We start from the raw sequence: 19,767 nt of genomic DNA, 5'->3' as shown, positions 1-19,767 counted from the left end.
GAAGATCCAGAAATGTAACCTGTTCAAATAAGAGCTACTCCTCACTTGATGACAGCTTCTACCCTGCAAACACCCTTCCAATAACCTCACAGGACCCACCAACCCTTTTAATTTGTACCAACACCAGCAATGTGACTCCTTCTCTGAGCTTCATAGCAGAAACTTGTTTTGTTACGCTAGCCTTAGATTTCACATGCCACAGCTATTTGGATCTTATCCTGCAACCCCAGCTCCCGGAGCCAGGGTCTCTTTTCCCTCATCCAGCAGGCCAATTAATTAGGTTAAGTCTGTTTCAGGAGTGTAGGGTTATAAGAATCTGGCTCTTTCAATCACATTTTGCATCCTAACAGTTTGTCATCTGAACTAATCAAATTAGGGAAGCTATCACTAAGACAGAGATATCACTCATGAGTTGACACAGAATAGATGTTTCAGAAACAGGGAGAGATGAGACAGGACCAAGGGCAGAAATCAGCCTGGGGACTCAGGTAGCTGTACAGAGCACCATTAGCAGCAGCTAAATTTAAAGAATAATTTTATATCCTGGGCCTGTAATTACTTTACACACAATTAAATTATCACCACCATGAGAAAAAAAAAGAAGAATTGTAGGTGAGTTAAAAGAAGTATTTTAATAATAAAACAAATGAGTGGCATTCACCAATTTTCCACCACAACAATGGTTGAAGAGAGGGACTCTGAACAACAAGAACTTTTCACAGTACACTGCACTAACTTTTCATTTAGAAGCCCTTGAAACCTTTTTCAGGTTTACTGTGTCCTCCTCCACACTACTTGCACCAAAGTAAACCACATTCTCTGCATGAGAAGTCTTTTCTTAAAGTAAGTCAGGCAGAGAAAACAAGCTGTAGGGGAAAAAAAGAAAAAAAAAGAAAAAAAACCCCACAAAAAAAGAAATAAAAAGAAATAAAAAAGAAACCCCACACAAATATATGTCTAACAAATAACATATTCTGTTCCCCTCTAAATCTTCTCTTTCTTGGGGAAAAAAGCCACCAATGGCGAAGAGTGACTGAAACAAGAAGTTGACCCTAATGCTCATTTTCTATTTTTTATTTTCAGCTTTAGGGAAATTACAGTAATAATCAGTCTTCTGCCTCTTTTATGCACAGATTTCAATGAAAATCCTTGCTTAGGAATGCTCCATTTCATAAATAATGGTGGCAAGGAGTCAGGCCCTCTCAAAGCAAAAGCACATTAGCAAACCACTTTGGTACATTATATATTCAGCAAGAGAAGTGGAAAGAGTGTGGCCGTTTACAAAGGAAATGCTTTCTAACGGGCTACAAAAAAAATTGACAGGAGGAAAGATTCCATGATCAATTCAGAGCCACAGTGGATCCTTCCCACCACTTCTTTGTTAGAGCTGTGTGTAGAAAACCAGAACATGCTAAGAGTGAGATCGTGTTCACATTTTTTTCCTTCTAGAACACTGCAGATGAGTGTGCAAATGCAAATTACATGAGCCAGGACAACAGCAGGTGCTTTCAGGGCACTGAAAAAGGACTCTCTTTTTCTTTCCTTTCCCTGCCTGTGCCAGTTGCCCAAAACCAAAGAAAGGCAGAACAAGCAAGCTGCATTTCTGTCTTACCAAAGCACAGAAAGAACACACTACACACAAGGTGCAAGGCATCATCTTGAATTTCTACACCTGCATGCACTATCACAGCAACTCATTGAACCCCTGAATCACTGAACCACAGAATGGTTTGGGTTGAAAGAAACCTTAAAGATCATCTTGTTCCAACCCCCTGCCATGAGCAGGGACACTTCCTACTAGACCAGGTTGCTCAAAGCTCCATCCAACCTGGCCTTGAACAAATCCAGGGACAGGGCATTCACAACTTCTCTGGGCAACCTGTTCCAGTGCCTCACTACCCTCATCATAAAAAATTTCTTCCTCACATCTAGTCTAAACTAACCCTCTTTTAGTTTAAAACCATTCCCCTTTTTCCTATCACAACATGTTCTGTTAAAAAATTTGACCTTGTTCTTCTTACATGCCCACTTTAAGTACTGGAAGGCTGTAATAGGGTTTCCCTGGAGCCTTTTCTTCTCCAGGACGAAAGACCCCAATTCTCTCAGCCTGTCTTCATAAGAGAGGTGCTCCAGTCCTCTGATCATTTTCATGGTACTCGTCTGCACTCACTCCAGGTCCATGTCCTTACACTGAGTGCCCCAGAGCTGGACACAGCACTTCAGGCGGGGTCTCACAAGCACAGAGCAGAGGGGCAGAATCCCTGGGGAGACTCACTCCAACAAGTGGGTCCATGTCCTTCTTATGTTGGGGGTCCCAGAGCTGGACACAGTACTCCAGAATGCTAGGTTTGTAAATCTTCCCACCAGTTAAAAGTAACCTGATGGATCAATGTATAACGTAAGTGTAAATTTCAGTGAAATTTGCACGTGTATTTTTTTCAATGTTTCCTATTTTGGAAACATACGCAACTGCATGACTGAATTAATAAACTCTATTTCCTGCAGTACTCTTCTTATTTCAGCTTTTTGTAGCAATCTTACAGGCCACAGCTCAGTTGTTTCCTAAGAGGCACCTTGTAAATGTATTGAAATACATTTTTACATCTAAGTATTTTTTGATTATTCTACCTCAATTCATTTAGATTTCCTGACATGAGGGATGTACCAACACCTACCTCCTTTCATCTTCATAAAGACACACTTAAGATATATGTCATAACAGTCAATGTTCTGGGCAGGGAAGAGGAAACACCATTATTTTTAAAGAATGTCCCTATTTAACATCATTATCACACACCAGCTGTCATGATATAACGTGTGAGATTGCACACATTTTATGTAAAACCAACCTTAGACAACCCTGTGAGCTTCATGCTCTTAGTGGTTTAAAAGAAGTGCATATTTTTTAAAGGCAGGATGTGAAATTCATCTCTATTCAAACTGACTGTCATGGATGGATCAAGATAAAAGATGAGCAATAGAAAACAAGCACCAGAGCTTTTAATCCCAGAATAGTTTTGGCAGTGCAAAATACTACTGCCTCCACCCGGAGACTGCCACCTGATAGCGGAACAGGCACAGGAGCCCATCCAGGCTTTTCTCCATTGCCCCACGAGAATTCAGCTTCAGCCACATTGTTCAAGCAGTATTCAGAAGCCACATGGAGAGCACACAAAATGGCCATAATTCCTCCTTCGAAAGTAAACACAGATAGATTTTATTTTTTAAATAGAATTCCAGTCTTTGTAAGAGAGTCTTTAGAAGCAGAACATGAAATCTCAGACCATGTGCACAGAAAAAAAAACAAAAACTTCTTTGACAGGAGTCAACTCAGATTTTTGTTTTAAAAGCCCATGGAAACATATGTCCCAGAGAAAGTGACAAGGACATATGAATTGCTCCCAGTGAATTTATGTTGGGCATACAGTACATTTTAAGGAGAACCACCTGCCAAAGCAACTGTCTCAGTTTCAGAAGTAGCACTGTGATATTTTACCAAAGAGAATGTAAATGATTGAGGGCAGAAGTGTAACAGAGTCTCCTCAATGGGATTTCTTAATAAAGTGCTTTTGGTCACATCACATCACACTATTCTATAGCCTTATGGTTGGGAAAAAAAAACCACAAAATTATAAAAAATCAAAATAAACCCAGCAACAAAGCAAAGAAACCTGACCAAACCTATAGACAGCATGGCCGCTTGCAATATTTCTTTATCTTTTATATCTAAAATAGTATTACTTTGGAAAGGAAAACTAATCTCAAAGGCAACTATAGCGTTTTATATTCTCTTTTTCTAATAGTAAAGACAAAAAAAATATTAATCTTGAATTCTGGCCTGTCATGAACCACTCCTAAAAACATCAATATTTCATAAAGAATTGGTCCCATTTATTTCACATATTGGCTTTAGCTCACATTTCAACTTCTCAGTGTTTGCTGCTACTTACAATAAAACTGAGAGGAAGAAAAGGCAGTAGGAAATAATCAGCAAAATTATGTACAGATATCTTGGCTATTTTGAGGGGGGGGGAAAGCAGCACCACAAACACCAAAGCTAAGAAGCCCAGTCCCTAACAACATTTGTCTGCAGGTGATAACGTGAAAATCACTGAGGCCTTTTGGATTAAAAAAAAAAAAAAAAAAAAAGAAAAAGAAAAGAAAAAAAAAAGATAAGAAAATACTCAACTATCTCACAGACACTGACAGGGCATTCTGCCTGATCCCTTATGGTGGGTGGCAAAAGGGGGAGGCCCTCAGAAGATGGAGGGGGTGGAAAGTTTCTCCTCTTTTCCTGGCTGTCTCCCCCCACTCCCCTCTTATCATCACAACTGAGACCTCTCCACACCCATCAGCTTAAGCTGAAATGGGAGAGAAGGTCAGAAGTTATCAGAGTGAGGAAAAACACCACAGGCACTCAGCATGATGCCTTAAACCTTGTCCTTATAAGAAACGAGGTTTAAACAAAACAATCACACAGAACCAAAGCAATCCTCTGCTGATTAGAAAAGAGTGACATCTTTATCTATTTTAACCCAATAAGAATACTGTGGTGAGCATCACACTGAAGCCAAACACAGCTGGGCCCAGTCCTGCTGAGGCCACCCGCTCAAGGGCTCTGCCACAGCTGGGCACAGCCAACAGCACAGGAATGTGACCCCAAAAGTAGGAACAAGCCGTGACCTTGCTTCAGAGCTCTGGCACTCAGCACTGGCCTGGGCAACACCACAGCTACACCTGCACTCGGTCGCTGTCCCAGCTGGGGCCACCCCACAGAGCCAGCCTGGCCTGGCCTCCTGGTGACCACTGGAGCTCAGCTGCCCCCAGCCCTGCTGAGTGTGTCCCTGGCACACAGGGGGGCTGTGCCCCGCTGGGAGCCCCACGATGGCTGTTCCACTCGCCCCATGGGGCAGCTTGTCACCTTTCAAGGTCTCCTACACGCCTGCATGTTTCTTCATTTCCCCAATGGCAGCTGGACTCTGCCACAGTACCCAGATGGGACTGGGCTTTAGCCCTGATCACTTGAGGAGTGATTTTTCTGCCTGTTCAAGCTGCTTATTGCCTTCTCAGGGTTGGATACCCGTGTGCTGCCCAAACACATGAGATTTGGTGCCAGCAGACCAGAGGCAGCTCAGCAGCTCGTGATGGTTCCTGTTTTGCATCATTATGACTAACTGAAAAACTAAATAACTGCAGATTGAGATTACTGAGGCAGCAAACTCTTTGTGCAGACTGAAAAAATCTGGTTTATATCAAAATTCCTAGATATAATTTCCAAACTCTGGCAACCAAAGCTGGGATCCCAAAGCATCTTAAGGCAAGCATGGTCTTTATCTGCCAACTTCACCAGTTTAATACTGGGACCCTACAGCAAGCAACACCAGGGGGTTTGCACTGTTTTTTCTGTAGTCTCAGATTCTAGTTTCCATCTTAATTATTAGAGGAATTTCCTATAGCAGGGTGATTCAAGTAGATGGTTACAGCCATATTCTAGTACTCTGTACCTTGATTACACTGTGAACAACAGGGTCAGCAGTCAAGTGTTTTTATAGTTACCTGCCAAGTGCAGTCATTTTTAAATAATCTCCCTTTCTCAAAGTGGTACTGATTTTGCTGGATTTCCCTATGAAGAAAGGATGAGACATCATTTAATTAAAGCACAGATTTGGGTGTCAGGGCTCAGTGCCAACCTCTGTGATCAACCTCCTCTAAAGGCATGAGCACATTTCACAACAGCTCTGGGGTTAGCTAGATGAGAGCAACTGGTATTTTCTCCCTATTAAGTGCTGGACCCAAAACACAGCACCTAATTTGCTTGTAAACACCCAACTACTAATCAAATGCAACCCAAAATCTCAAAACAATCTATTGCCACATGTGTACCCAAGAGGCAGTAGTCAGAAGATTAATGTTTCAAAACTAAGCTCTCAGGAGTGGAGGAGTGCTGGCATGAAGGTTGCCCATGCAATCACATTTGAGCCTTCTGGTGCATTCACTTAAAGATACAGTCTTTAATTACTGAACTGCTTTTGCTGCCAACACTTCATTCAGTGTTCCTTTTACCAGGCTCACCCCAGGCACAGCAACTTGGTTTTACCCACTCCGGTCAGACCACGACCGTGTATGCATTATTTACTGAATGCTCTCAAGTTCCAGCTCAGAGTACAGAAATTCATAATTCTGCTGGAAGATTTCCTGTAGCATTTAGTATTAAGCACTCAGATACTTCTGAAGCAAGGTTATTTATTTTCAACATTACTCTTTTGATGAGAGAAGGGTATATGTCCTCTACTATGCAGGTAAGAAGTGAGACTGTGCTGACACAACTAAGGCCAACAAGTCTCCATTAAGCTGAGGTACCAAACTTAAAGTGTTTCTGGTGCAATTTTTTTCAGAGCATTCTGCATTTCATAGAGCTTTGCATCCCCCAAGTGAACCACAGTCCCTATAAGCCTTTGCCACAGCAGACAACATTCAGCACTTCTGCAAAAAAGAAAAAAAAATTCCCAGTACGATAAAACCACCCCAAAACCCAAACAAAAAAACCCCAACTAAACAATCCCACATAAAGATTTACACAGTCAGAGAAACATTGAGAAAAAAGCTTCTTGAGTGATTTGTAGAGGTAGTTTTCTTCTACAGCAAAGAAAAACACTAAATTCAATTCCAGCAATCAATAATCAATTTCTCTAAAAATAAAAACTTTTTTCCCCCACCAATATAAATTCTGTATCAAAGAACAAATGGTTATACCAGACAACATCCAGCAAATCATTCTCCTGAAACACTTATCTTGTTCACTGAAGACAACATGTATGTACACAAGTAGTGCTCACTAGCTTATGAACCTCTGAAAGGTTCTCTCCCTTTCAGTACCTCTTCAGTTATGGAAGGTGAAAGTCCCACACCCGAGAGCTCAGGAGATTAAAGAGAGAAGAAACACCCAAGTTCATCACATTTCAGCATTTTACTGCCAAGTAGTACATCCCTCAGAAACCTCACTGATGACTCAAAGCTTGACATTCTCTTGGTCCCATCAGTTCAGAACAGTATTTCAGTATTTCCACAATATATTTCACTATTGATAATAGTTATGATTCCATGTAAGTCAAAAAGTCAATCAAGTGTAACCACTTCAGTGAAACCTGTCAGCCTTCCCTATAAACATGGCTTTCAAATAAATAGAGACAATCAATCAACATTCACATATTCAACCTGTTTCCAGTACAGAAACTGTAAATCAAGGAACTAGATATAACATGGATAGATATTAAGCAGAAAATATTTCAAGTTCCTTAAGGAGCAGCTCTCACAGAAAAGTGAGCCATTATCTACATCTACAGTCTTAATGCCAGGGATAGCAACGTGTACTTTAAGATAATTCAGAAGCGATTAAAAAGTTGCAGGTTTGAAAGACAAAATAGCACATCTGCATGGAGAATGTATCTAATATCTGTAACAACAGCTTTGGCAACAAAACCTTCAAATATGGAACAGCACGAACACAAGACACCAAATCTCAAATACCTTGCAAAATATTATGGCTGCACTGTACTTATTTGTGTTTGTTACTCTGGGAGTTCTCCTGATAGAAAGTTATCAAAAGAGCAAGGAAATACAGTTCAGGACAGTATGCAAATGTAGCGGCTCATTACCACTATCAAGAGAGGCCAGCAAAACTCTTCTTGAGAAAACAGGAAAGCATACTTAAGTGAGATTAATTTGACACGTTCCTCCACTACAGTTTTAAGAACAATTCAGAATCCCACACATTAAGCATTTCTTTTAAAATGCAGATGTATGACTTAACAGAGAATACAAAAAACACCAAGTCGTTCGAGTTCAAAAAGCCCAACAGTTTTACTGTTGCTCTTCACTGCGTAACAGCTTCAGATTCTCAAAATTAATTCTATACACTTCATTTTGAATTTCTTGGCCACTTAAAACTCTTATGGATGTAAACAGGAAACCTAACCAGCAAAGGCAGCAAAATATTTCAGAACAGGTTCTGATAATAGCTTGCTTTATTATCAGTCTGCAACACAATACCCAAAATTCTGAAAAAATAAGTCAGTGATAAACAAGTGTGTGTACACGTGCACAGCTGCACACCAACTTCCTATGCAGGCTACCATGAAAGCAAGAAAAAATAAGAAAATAAATTGCATGGATATCTTATGGCACACACAAAATTCAAAGAACGCTTCCAGAGGAGAATTAATGCCTTCCAAAAAGATACTGGCTTTGCCATCGCATATGAAATCAGTCTATTGTACTTACCAATATTTTGTTATCCACTTTATCTCCCTTGGTTTCCAGCTTTACTTTCTTCTTGACAGAAATTTTGATTTTCCTCCCAATAACATCCCTGACACTTTCTGAAACAAAAGAAAATGTCTTCATTAAATACCTTCAGTGTCAACACAAGAAGGAAACAGATGCCACCGTTGAGCGAGCTGTGTTGTCCAACTGCTTGCTCTCATGGAAGTCTCATGCACATGCTGAACACAACCTATCACAACTATAATTTTCTAAGTATGCCATCTACACAATAATTTGTGTCTACTTGTGATAGGATTATTGATGTTAAATGCCAGGACTCCAAACACAATTTGATTTTTTTTCCAGCACTGCTTATATATCAAAAGCATTCCCAAGAAAAGCCACAGCACTGCTTAGCTCCATTCTGGGAAAATACAACAAATTCCTCACTGCTATTATTTGTACCTGAAAAGCTTACTAAAGCAAATTAGCTCCTTGCATTGCACAAATTTCAGCCTCTTGTTAATATCAGGGAGGCTAAATGGGTCAGGCAATGGAAGAGCAACTGTTCACACATTTTGCGCTCTGTGCACTGAAGTAGCGAAGCAAACCAAGCAGACTTCCAGAGAGTAACACCTGGCAGCTATGCAGAGGATGCTATGGAGGCAACATTGGTCTGGGTCCAAATCCCAGCGACAACGTAGCCACTCCACGGTGCCAACACCAAAGTTACAGTAGTTGCCATAATGTTTTAATATGCACATGCACACACATGTATAAACAGTCCCTGCCAAGCATGAGACGAACCAGCTTTTCCCCTGAACATCGGCACCCTGGCCTGAAGGGAACATACACACAGGGAACTGTGTCTAGAAAGCTTATACAACTACTGACACTGATGTAATTGAGAGATAAACAGAGGAGTTCATCTAGAAGAGCCAATTTGGCACCTTCCGTAAGTTTCACTCCCCAGCCCCCGCTGAAAGGGAATGAGAAAGAAATCTTTTCAATACATTAACCTATTTGCAGCGGAACAACAGGCATCTGTAAAAGCCAAGTCTCCACCCTCTCCAGACACATACACTTTGCCCTCGGGCACGCTTAAGTTTAAAGGCAAAAATGAAAGATAATAGGCTATTCCTAAGGCTTTTAATTATAGTGCTCTGTATAGCGCTTTTCTGCACAATTTTCATCCGGTAGTCAGAAGACATTAGCACAAACAACACACCATTTATTAAGCCTGGATGTTTAACCCAGGCCACAGCGTTCTGCCTGCAGGGCAGAAGAGTGTGCAAGTCAAAAACGTGGCTGGTCAGATGGACTCTTCACCAGAAAGAGTTCCCTCTGCAGAATCGGCATGTTTTCCCCAGGAATTTCAATTTTCCTCTCAGGAAACAAAAGCTCCTCGGCAGCAGCGACTTGCCCAGCCCAGGAGCAGCCTGTCCCAAGGCGCGCAGCCCCAGTGGCAGGCGGCCAGCGCGGCCGGCTCCGGAGCACCCGCCTGGTCAGCAGCCAGCCTGAGAGGTCCCGGGGCAGCCAGGTAAGCGGAGCCCGGGGGAAAGGCCAGCCCGATGGGAACTGCTCTCCCAAAGCTTCCTCTCCCATGGGTAATGCCCAATTATGGTCTTTCTGTCGCTGCTGCGAACTCAGAAGCAAGCTGACCACAGAGGCTTTTTCAAGTCCTGTCTCCTTGCAGAAGGTATTGCTGCTGTCTCTGCTACTTTACCTTCACTTGCAGTCTCTGCCTTTTGGTTTCTCCTCTCCCACAAACAGCTCCAAGTGCCTACATCTAGCAAGAGACTTCCTCCTGAAGCACCTGCATTGAGAGACACGCTTCCCTTTGCTGTCCCACACAGCAGAAGTGGGAATGACTGCAAGTCCTCAGCTCCAGCACTCTTACTCCAACAAGCCATAGAGAGAGAAGGGGTCTGGGACCCCAGTCTGCACAAAGCATCATCCGGATGCCAGCTCCTCACAAGGCTCTCTCTGCCTGAAAGAGCTAGCAACGCTATTTCAAAGAGCCAAAATACAGATTTCATAGATACTCTCCACGGGACTGAGGACAATTCCCTTCACATTGGGTGGCAAGTGGACTCACAAAGTAAATTTTCAGCCTGAGAGATGGAAACATAACATTAAGGTTCACGTTTTAAAGTGTTCATCTATTTCTAATGCTGGAGACTTCAGACATCCACACTTGGGAGGAGGAGATCCAGGCAAGCCAACAGTAGGAGAGGGTTTTGTAGAAGACTATGACCTATGAGACCTGACAAAGGTCACACGGGAAGTGAGTAACAGAACAAAAACTGTAGCTCAAACACTCCTACCCCCAGTTTAATCTCCAAACTACAATCACTCCACGTCAAAGCACATCCTTTCATCCTGCTCTCAAAACATGGTTATTACAAAAAAGCTTATTTAAAGCTTAAATTTTAACATGCAGACACTGAAATACTGCTAGAAATTAAACCAATCTACATGAACAGATGCTCACGCCCCAGAATGGCCCTTGACAAATCAAGCTGAGTAGGTGCAGAACACCAAGGCTGGGGGGCCTAATTCTTAAGATTGTTCAAAGCCACCACAGGAGGGGATGTTTGAAGATGCCCACCTTATTCTTCCCTGCAATTCTTCCCTTTCCCTTCCACCTTATTCTTCCCTTCACCTACAACACTAGAGTGCAGTGAGTAAGTAATAATGGTGAGTACAAAATACTGTGTTAGCACCTCAAACATGCCTGGCCACTTCAAAATAGAAAACCTCCATGGTTTTGACCATAGCTACTCCTAGAACACTTACCAGCTCATCACTTCTTAGCAGTAACCTACAGACTAGAGTCTCTCTGTAAACCACATGGTTTGGAGACCTAAAGGACTGAAAAATAGAACTATTTTGACTCTATTTGACTCTACAGAAAAAAAATCTGCAGCAGCTGCAAATGTCTGCCCATATTTTACCAATATTTGATAAATGCAAAAACCACTTGCTGACTGACGAAACTGAAGGAAACGCAACAATGTAAATTACCTAGGTAAGGTCTGAAGGATTGTATTCAATGCAATATGTACCTTGTTGCCTGACAAATTTCTGTTTCCATCTGTCCTTAGGCAACACTTTAAATTATTTTAATGCTGGTGAAATCTTTAGATAGCTCCTCAACAGGCAAAACCAAAGCAAATTCGGTCTGAACAAGGAAGCTGCGGGCCTGGAGCATCAGACCTGTTATCCCCAAATGACACTGGTTACTCACATACCGCGTCAACGATCCATTTACTGGAAGCTCCCCAAAAGCGGTGACAGCATTTCCAGGGTTGTCGCCATCACCTGTGACTGAGTTCTTAAGCGTATACCCTGCAGGATGGGGACTCGTGTGCATCGGGCCATAAAACTTTAATTACAAATACCCTCACTCCCTCCTACGCACAGAGGAAAACGAGTCTTAAACTACGCAAAACCCGGGAGAATGACTAAAAAAAGCACCGAGTGGAGCCGCAGCCCGAGCCGCCAGGCTGAGGCGCTCCGAGGACGTGCCCCGGGAGGCGCGGGGGGCCGGGGCAGCTTCACAGCGCGTCCGCCAGCGCTCGCAGCCTGCCGGCACCCCGGACAGCCCCCTCCCGAGGGAGCACACACACACATCGTGCCCCGCCGCGGCTCCCGAGGGCTCAGCCCCTGCCCGCGGCCGCCTCCCCGCTGCCCGCCGCAGCCCCGCAGCCCCCGCCCGCTCATTCCCCGCACGCAGCAACGCGGCCTCGCCGCCCCCCGCCGGCCCCTCCGAGTGGCTCCAGCCGGTCGCGGAGCCCCCCGGCCCCCCCGGGCAGCCCCCGCGGCTCTTCCCCGGCTCCACAGACCCACCCCCGGGTTCCCCCCATCCCCGGCAGCGCTGCATCCCGCGCACGGCGGCCTCCAAACTTGCCCCCGCAGCACCTTCCCCCGGGACCCCGCACCCCCCGTCCCCGCCGCCATGCCCCGTCCCTCACCGATCAACTCTTTGGGGACGTCGGAGCTCTCCTCGGCCATGGCGGCGGCGCTGCCCGGCGCCCGGGGGTGCCCGGCGGCGGGGCTGCTTCAGCGGCGCGCCGTGCCTGCGCCGGGCGCGGCGGGCATGCACCCAGCGGGCGGGGAAGGAGGAGGGCCGGCCGTGCGCCTCGCTGCGGAGCGCGGGGGTGTGCGCGGCTGCGAGCGCAGGGAAGGGGCTTCTCCCGCCCCCGCCGAGCCCGCTGCCCCGCGCTACATGCCGCCCGCGGCTGCCGGCGCGGCCAGGACGGGCATTTCCCGGGAGGGATGGAGGGCCCGCGGGCGGCCGTCAGGCGCGGCGCTCCCGGCTCTCGGCGGCCCCCGCAGCGGCTCCCCCGTTCCCGCCTGCGCGCCGCCCGGCTTCCCCGCCCGGCACCGGCGGGAGGCGGCGGCTGCCCCCGCCCCGGGAGGGCTGGATCCCGCGCCCCGGCCCGGCCCCCGAGCAGCGCGGCAGCCGCCGGGAGCCGCCCGCGCCCACCCAGCACCCGGCGACAGAGCGGGAGGTGGTGGCGGCGGCGGCGGCCGGGAGCATCGCCCTTTAGGAAGCCATCGCGGCGAGGGAGGAGGAGGAGGAGGAGGGCAGCGGGCTCGGAGCTTTAGCGCGGCGACGCCGGCCCCTCCTTGGGCCGATCGCGGCGGAGGGGGCCATCTGCCGGCGGCGGGAGCGCCGCGGCCGCACGGCCTGGCCCGGCCCCCACAGCGAGGCACCACCTGAGGGGCAGCAGCACCGGCCCGCCCCTACACAGCGTGCCTTCCGCAGCCTTTGCCCCGCGGGAATTCTCCTCTGGGTTCATTCAAACGGGTTTATGGTACGAAGGGGGTGGTTGTCATGGTCAGGTCGGTCCTGGCCGCCTGGGAAAGGGATTGCCCAATTCCTTTCCAGAAAAGCTGGCTCGCTTCGAGACCTGGAGAGGCTAACCTTTGGTCCAGAACTCATCTGCCTCTCCCTCGCTCCGTCACCTTATCTCCATGGGGACGGCGCCTGCTTCGGCACCTGTTGGGAGATAACGCCGTGCTTAGAGGCGGCTTAGCAAACTCCTTGTGCAGGGAGCCTCGGTGCTGCTGCGCCTGTGCTACGCTGAAGGGAAACAAACTAAAATCCACAAGTTGCAGCATTTTAGCTTCTTGCACTTTGCCACTGAGGATTTTTGTCGTGCGTTAACAGCCACGTTATAGAAACACAGCACGTGAGCTGCCTAATTGCACTCATAAATACAAGCACAGAAAGATGCGGATTGGACGAGAGCGAAGGAAGAGGCTCGGCAGCCCTGGAAATTCTTTGGCTTGCTTCTGGTAGTGATGCCTGGTTTCAGTGAAAGTATCATATTCACTGCAGCAGGACTCTGATTGGTCACCCGCCATCCTAAAGGGGTGGATTACTGCATAAACCTCGTATTTCAAGCACTCTACAAGTGCGTGGTGGATCTGGGAGATTAAAGTCATTTATGTCTGATTAAGAATCTGAAATGCATTCAGTGAGAGCAACAATGTGAATCCATTAAGAGTTATTTTGCTGGTACAGTACCACACTGCTGCACTCCTATGTCAGGGACTATTGTATACCATGGTCTTCAGAAGAAACATGACCACTTTGAAATTGGTGTCACTTGTCAAATAAATGTATCATGTTTTCTCTTGGCTCCAACCAGACCTCTAAATCATGTCGGAGATGATTTTAGCAGTTCAGATACCATTGCTACCAAGATGGATAGGATTTGCAGTCTTTATAGTTTGCTGTTTACATGTAAAGAATAAATACATCCTTTAAAGAAAATAAACAAAAAGAATAAAGTAAGCTGTGTGCTTTTAGTATACAGCAATGTCAGTCAGTCTTATTTGGATATTAATACAAATCTGTCAATAAAATGCACTGTATTCCTTTTCTCATATGCTCTCTTTTCCTTACTGTAGTTGCATCCTTTTATGATGGACACAGAATACCTGCTGACCTCTTCTTTCCTTTTCTGCCAGTATTTCCTCATGGCTCAGCAGAAAACTGCATTTCTTGCTCACTGGATACATATAGGCTTACTTCCACCAATGAATCTGGGCCTGGGTTCTTTGTTTTGGCACAAAACATAACAAAACAAAAACAAACAAGCAAACAAAAAAAGAGAGTTGAGAATTTCATATCTCTTCTAATACCCAGGAGGGAAAAGTTAGACCATCAAGTCTGCATATAAGAAAGGCCATATAATTTCATATAGTTACTTATGTATTGAGTCTATTTCCCTGTCTTCAGCTAAAACTTCTAGAAAAATTACTTTTATTCCATCGCTATTCACCTGCTCTACAAAAAATATGTGGTTTTGGATCTATGACCTCTTAAGCATGAGAGTTTCTCATGCCCCTGTGCTGCTGTCTTGTTTCTGACACAGTATTTGAAGCATGGACCTTGCCTCTTTGGCTGCTGCCAGACATTCCCAGGCCTCTCAGCATGCATCAGCTGCAAAAATGATGAGCTCCTTCCATGCCTGCCTGCCTGCCTGCAGCCTTCTGCTGGAATACTGCTCCCACCTCCTCCACCCCAGTTTCCTACCACAAGCTGACACATACCTGGTGAGCCCAGGTTGTGTAAAGAAAAAAAGAATGAATGATGGCAGCAGGCAGGGCTTTTTTTGTTCTGGTTTGTGTTTTTTAATTAGCAGCACTATGAGTTAATGGAGTAGCACTGCCAAGGCTACTATATAATTCCTGCTTTGGTGCCTAGGAACTGGACCTGGTTCAAGGTAGGGAAGGTACAAACTAAACTCAGGTGGATTAGTGCTTCCAAGGCTAGTTTCAATCAGCGAGATGCACCATTTCCCATGCCATGTTCCCTAATTAGGAGGTAGAACATGATTGCCCAGGCAGGCTGCTGCTCCCGCTCCTCCAGCTACAACAATGCCTAGGTATTGACACTATCACAGTGTCGGTCTGGCCTGAAACAACAAGGGTGTTTCTAGTCCCAAGGGTCACTTGTCCCAGTGCAGAGAGGACTGGATCACCATCCCAGAGAGTCCAAACAATTAACTCCCAGAGTCCCCAGAGACTCTTCTCTGCAGTTTACAGGCAAAGCCTCACCATGGAGAGTTTGCTGGCTTTGTAAGAAGGTGTGGTTTTCAATGTTTCCTGTTGACCCTTACTCTCCATTAATCAGTTCAGCAGGGATGCAGGTGTCACTGGCATCTTTCCCAGTGGCAAGGATGCTTGAAGAAGTTCAGCCCCCTATTGGCAAGTCATCCATATCCACTTGTGGCTGTTTACTACTTTCCATGTTGTGCCAGTGAGAAATTGTTCTACTGTCTCGTACCCAAATTAGTGAAGGGTGGCAGAAAGGGGATTTTTGTCATTTCAGTAATTTCAGTTGTCTTTTATCCCTTCTTGCCCACCAATAGAGGGACATTGACATAGCTGAGGAGAACAGAGATGCCCAATTTAAACTGCAACAACAGAAGCAGATGCAGATGGGTTTCCTGTCTGATCTCAGTGGCATTCCCCTAACTCTCAGGTACACCTCATGCCCTGGCTGCTCCCAAGCAGTCCTGGCTATGTTTTCAGGGCCTCATAACCTCACTTTAGGGGACTGATGCAAATGATCACAATGTAGGTGCCCAAGTTAGCATCACACTCCACTAGAATCATAGAATCATCAGGGTAAAAAGAGACCCTTAAGATCATCAAGTCCACCTATCAGACCGGCACTACCGCTGAAACCCCTAAATCACAAAACCACATCACCCAGCAGAAGATCCAGACGCCTCTCAAACACCTCCCAGGATGGTGACTCCACCACATCCCTGGCCAGCCTATTCTGAAGTCTGACCACCTTAACAACAAAAATTTTGTTTCAATATCTAATCTGGTTCTCCCATTTCAGTTTAAGATCATTTCCTTTAGTACTGTCACTGTAGACACAGTAGAAGAGACTGGCTTCCACCTCAACACAATCTCCTTTAAGGTAGTTGTATCAACCTTGCATATCACACATCCAGCAGGCACGTGGAGATGGAAAGAGGCTACATGGTCTTCTACCAGAGGAGAAGATCTTTGAAGTAATTTTAAAAGTCTTTTAAAGGATAACTGATTTGTCTGCCTAAAGAATGGGATGTGTGTGATTTTGATGAAGGTACTTTTTCTTTAAAGGCTGCTCAAGTTTTTGTAGTTCCTGGCATGACAGAAATGCTGACAAGAGCAAGTAGGCTGTATCGTGTGTGGGTTAGATGGCTGCAGGGGATGTTGCAGCATCCAGAGCTTGTATTTAACTGACAGTAACAGGGCAAGGAGGGAGGAACTAAGAGCTTCAGAAGACATTGATCAGCAAGACATTGACACAGAAACAGCTGTGGAGGGGAAATGTCCTGAAAACTGCAGCCTTTTTCTGTCAGCAACCACTAATTGCACAAAGTAACTTTTGATGGACTTTTGACTCCACCTCTTGCAGGTCTCTATTACTGTGGCACCTCACAAGCTGTACCGACATAGAGTAAAACATATTCCTGTTTCCCTGCCTGTCTGCTGCCCTTGTCCTCCTTCTCAGCCTAAATCCTGTCATCTCCTGCAGATAAGGCAGGTGTCAATATGTGTTGTTGCCAAGCTGTGTACACTGTCATAAGGCAGGGTATTAATAGTCTCAAGCATTGCATGCCCTCCCTGGCAACTTCTCTGGCCCTTGTATAATGGCTTCAGCACAGAGGAATTTAATTTTTTTTCCTGAGAAGCGGTAGAGTGATGCTGTCAACATCAGGAAGTGATCAACTGAATGATCCTGCTGAAGCCAGTGAAAAGATTTCAGGTGCCAACAGCAGGTGTCAGACTGACATTCAGGTTACACCCTGGAGTCATCCTGCTGTGTCAAGGTGGGAGAAACCAGGTGATGCAATCTGATTCGCAAAGCTGCCTTGCAGCCTGGAGTAAAAGCTTGGAATATCCCATAAAAGACAGAATGTCTCATAAAACACAGTTGTGGGTATAAATGACCCAGGTTTGCCGGTTGCATTTCTAACAAATTCAAGGGGGTGAACTCTTTCACAGCTATGCCTGTGCAATCCCATAGATTCTGTTTCCTGCCCTGGTTGAAGGCAGACAGAACAGGGCCATGCTGTCATGTACCACAGTACAAGCCAGCCAGGCATTTCCAAGAGCATGTCATTTAAGGAAGTGTTTCTTTTCAATCACTGCAATTATTATGGGCATTTGTAGACCAAAAGGCAGCTAATCTGCCACTCTATGGAAGTACGTGAAGCACAGTTGAGACACATGCTTCCAATTGTTTCTGAGCCCAGTTGTTCATGAAATCTACACATCCATGCCAGCTTTATTTCCACTCAGCCTAAAAATAATTTACAGCACTTCCAGTTCTGGGATCTCTCCAGTTGTTTGTTTGTTAAAATTTTTACCTGATATATATCTTTCTGTTCATTGTTTATGTGTAGTGATAACGCTAAATGTGATATTCGGGCCCCTCACACTGATCAGATATGTTTGGAAACCTGTAGATATTCCAGGACTTAGGGATCTTTCAACACGAACCTTTAGTTTGGAAAAGAACAGAAAACAAGTAGCTAGCTAATTGCACGACAATAAATATCTTATACAGCTGCATGATTGGATGGCCTCTTTGCACTTCACCAGTTGAGACAAAAATCATAGGGAGAAATGTGTGTTCTGCATCAGTCCTTATTTTGTAAAGGAAATGACAGACTTTATAAGTAGTCTCCTATTGCTATCTGTGACTGAGTCATTTGAAACCCTTTCCTGTTTATGGTCCTATGATAATTTCAGTACCTTGCACTCAAAAAAAAAAGTATTTTGTCTTGATTTTAAATAGGGTGAATATAAATGCAGCAGCAAAGATGTATGTTTTGATAAGGCATACTTTGATGGTAGTGTTAAGAAGATAATTACAAAGAGCAGTTGATGCCTCATGATAATCTTAAAATGAAAAAATATATTCAGAAAAATTCTGGCTATCCCATGTGTTTGGAGGGGGAAAGGGATAAAACCAGGCTCACTGGAGATAAGTTTGAAGGACAGAGCACTGGCAAGATCCTTGTCTGCTGTCTCAGTGGAAAAAGAGGATGGAGATCCATGCAAGGGTCACTGATATGTTAGAAACCACAAAAGTGCCTGCAAATGGTCAGGTAGGAAATAGGGCTTCTCCCTCCATGAAGGGAGCAGGACCAATAACCCAGCTGAGATACATCTACACCAGTGCATGCAGCACAGGCAATAAACTGGAGGAACTGGAAGCCACAATGCAGCAAGAAAACGATGACAAATTTCCACTACAGAAACATGGTGGGATGACTTGTACAACTGGAGTGCTGCAATGGATGGCTACAAACTCTTCAGAAGAAACAGGCAAGGAAGGAGAGGTGGTGGGGCAGCCCTGTATCTTAGTGAGTGTTTTGATTGCTGGGAGCTTAGCAATGATGATGATAGGGTTGAATGTTTATGGGTAAGAATCAAGGGGAAGATCAACTAGGCAGATATCCTGGTGGGAGCCTGTTATAGACCATACAACCAGGCTGAAATAATCTGTAAGCAGCTGGAAGAAGTCTCACAACCACTGGTCCTTGTACTTGTGGCAGACTTCAACTTACCAGATGTCTTCTGGAAATACAGCAAAGAGAAAATAGTCTAGGAGAGCCCTGGAGCATGTGGAAGACACGGCTGGCAAGGGAGGCAACTTGGGAATGTACCCACTGGGCAGATTGTTTTTAAGCATGGGAGGAACTGGTAGGTGATGTGATAGCTGAGGCCTGTCTTGGGCAGAGGGAAGGTTTAGATTGAATATTAGGTAAAATTCCTTCACTGAAAGGGTTGGCAAGCATTGGAACAGACTGCCCAGGGAGTGATGGAGTCACTCTCCCTGGAGGTATTTAAAAGACATGTAGTTGTGGCATTTAGGGACACTATTTAGTTCTGGACTGAGCAGTGCTGCATTAACAGTTGGCTTGATGATCTTGGAAGATCAATCTAAATGATTCTATGATTATCATCTATTTCCATATTCCTCTTGCTTCAAACATTTTTAGCAGGCATATTTGTGTAAAACCAGGATCACTGTTGCTAAAGAGCTCATTTGCTTCTGCTACTTAGCTCTCTCTCATGAAAGCATAATCCTTTGCATATCCCATCACACTTAGACACTTAGAATATGTATAGCTTGAGATGCTGAACTAGGGGTAAAAGCAGATCATTCCTAAAAGAACTGTTTATACTGGCATCCTGTTTTTCTCTGTTCTGTACAAGGCATTACTAACACGTGGAATACACTAAGCAAGATACTGAATGGAAACTTAACATTTTAAAGCATTTAAAACAAGTATGTGAGCACTGCAGTTACTTGGGTCACCTGTCACTAAGGCAACCTCCACCATTTTTAGGGTATGTGAAATCTCATCTCTCCTATACTGGAGACTTTGATCATATCAGATGTCTTAGCAAGCCTCTTTTTCTTACCATTGACTCCAACTTAATCAATCAACATTCCCTGACTGGTTTCCA

The 19,767-nt window shown here is 45.0% G+C and overlaps 1 protein-coding gene across 2 annotated transcripts in view; it reads right to left on the bottom strand.

The window, feature by feature from the left end:
* Positions 1-12,638, bottom strand: part of CARMIL1 (capping protein regulator and myosin 1 linker 1) — a 191,337-nt gene extending 178,699 nt beyond the window's left edge. Inside the window, exons 1-2 of one of the 2 annotated variants that reach the window (XM_063397823.1) lie at positions 12,240-12,638; positions 8,281-8,378 (exon numbers count right to left, since the gene is read on the bottom strand). In XM_063397823.1, the coding sequence (XP_063253893.1) occupies positions 8,281-8,378; positions 12,240-12,279 (138 nt within the window). In that variant the 5' untranslated portion in view covers positions 12,280-12,638. The remainder of the gene's footprint in view (positions 1-8,280; positions 8,379-12,239) is intronic. The other variant, XM_063397814.1, reaches the window with a different exon arrangement.
* Positions 12,639-19,767: the final 7,129 nt, after the last annotated feature.

This window comes from Prinia subflava, chromosome 1 (genome assembly GCF_021018805.1).
Source record: "Prinia subflava isolate CZ2003 ecotype Zambia chromosome 1, Cam_Psub_1.2, whole genome shotgun sequence".
NCBI lineage: Eukaryota > Metazoa > Chordata > Aves > Passeriformes > Cisticolidae > Prinia > Prinia subflava.
Note: the sequence above shows the minus strand (reverse complement) of the source record. Positions and strands in the feature narration are given on the sequence as shown.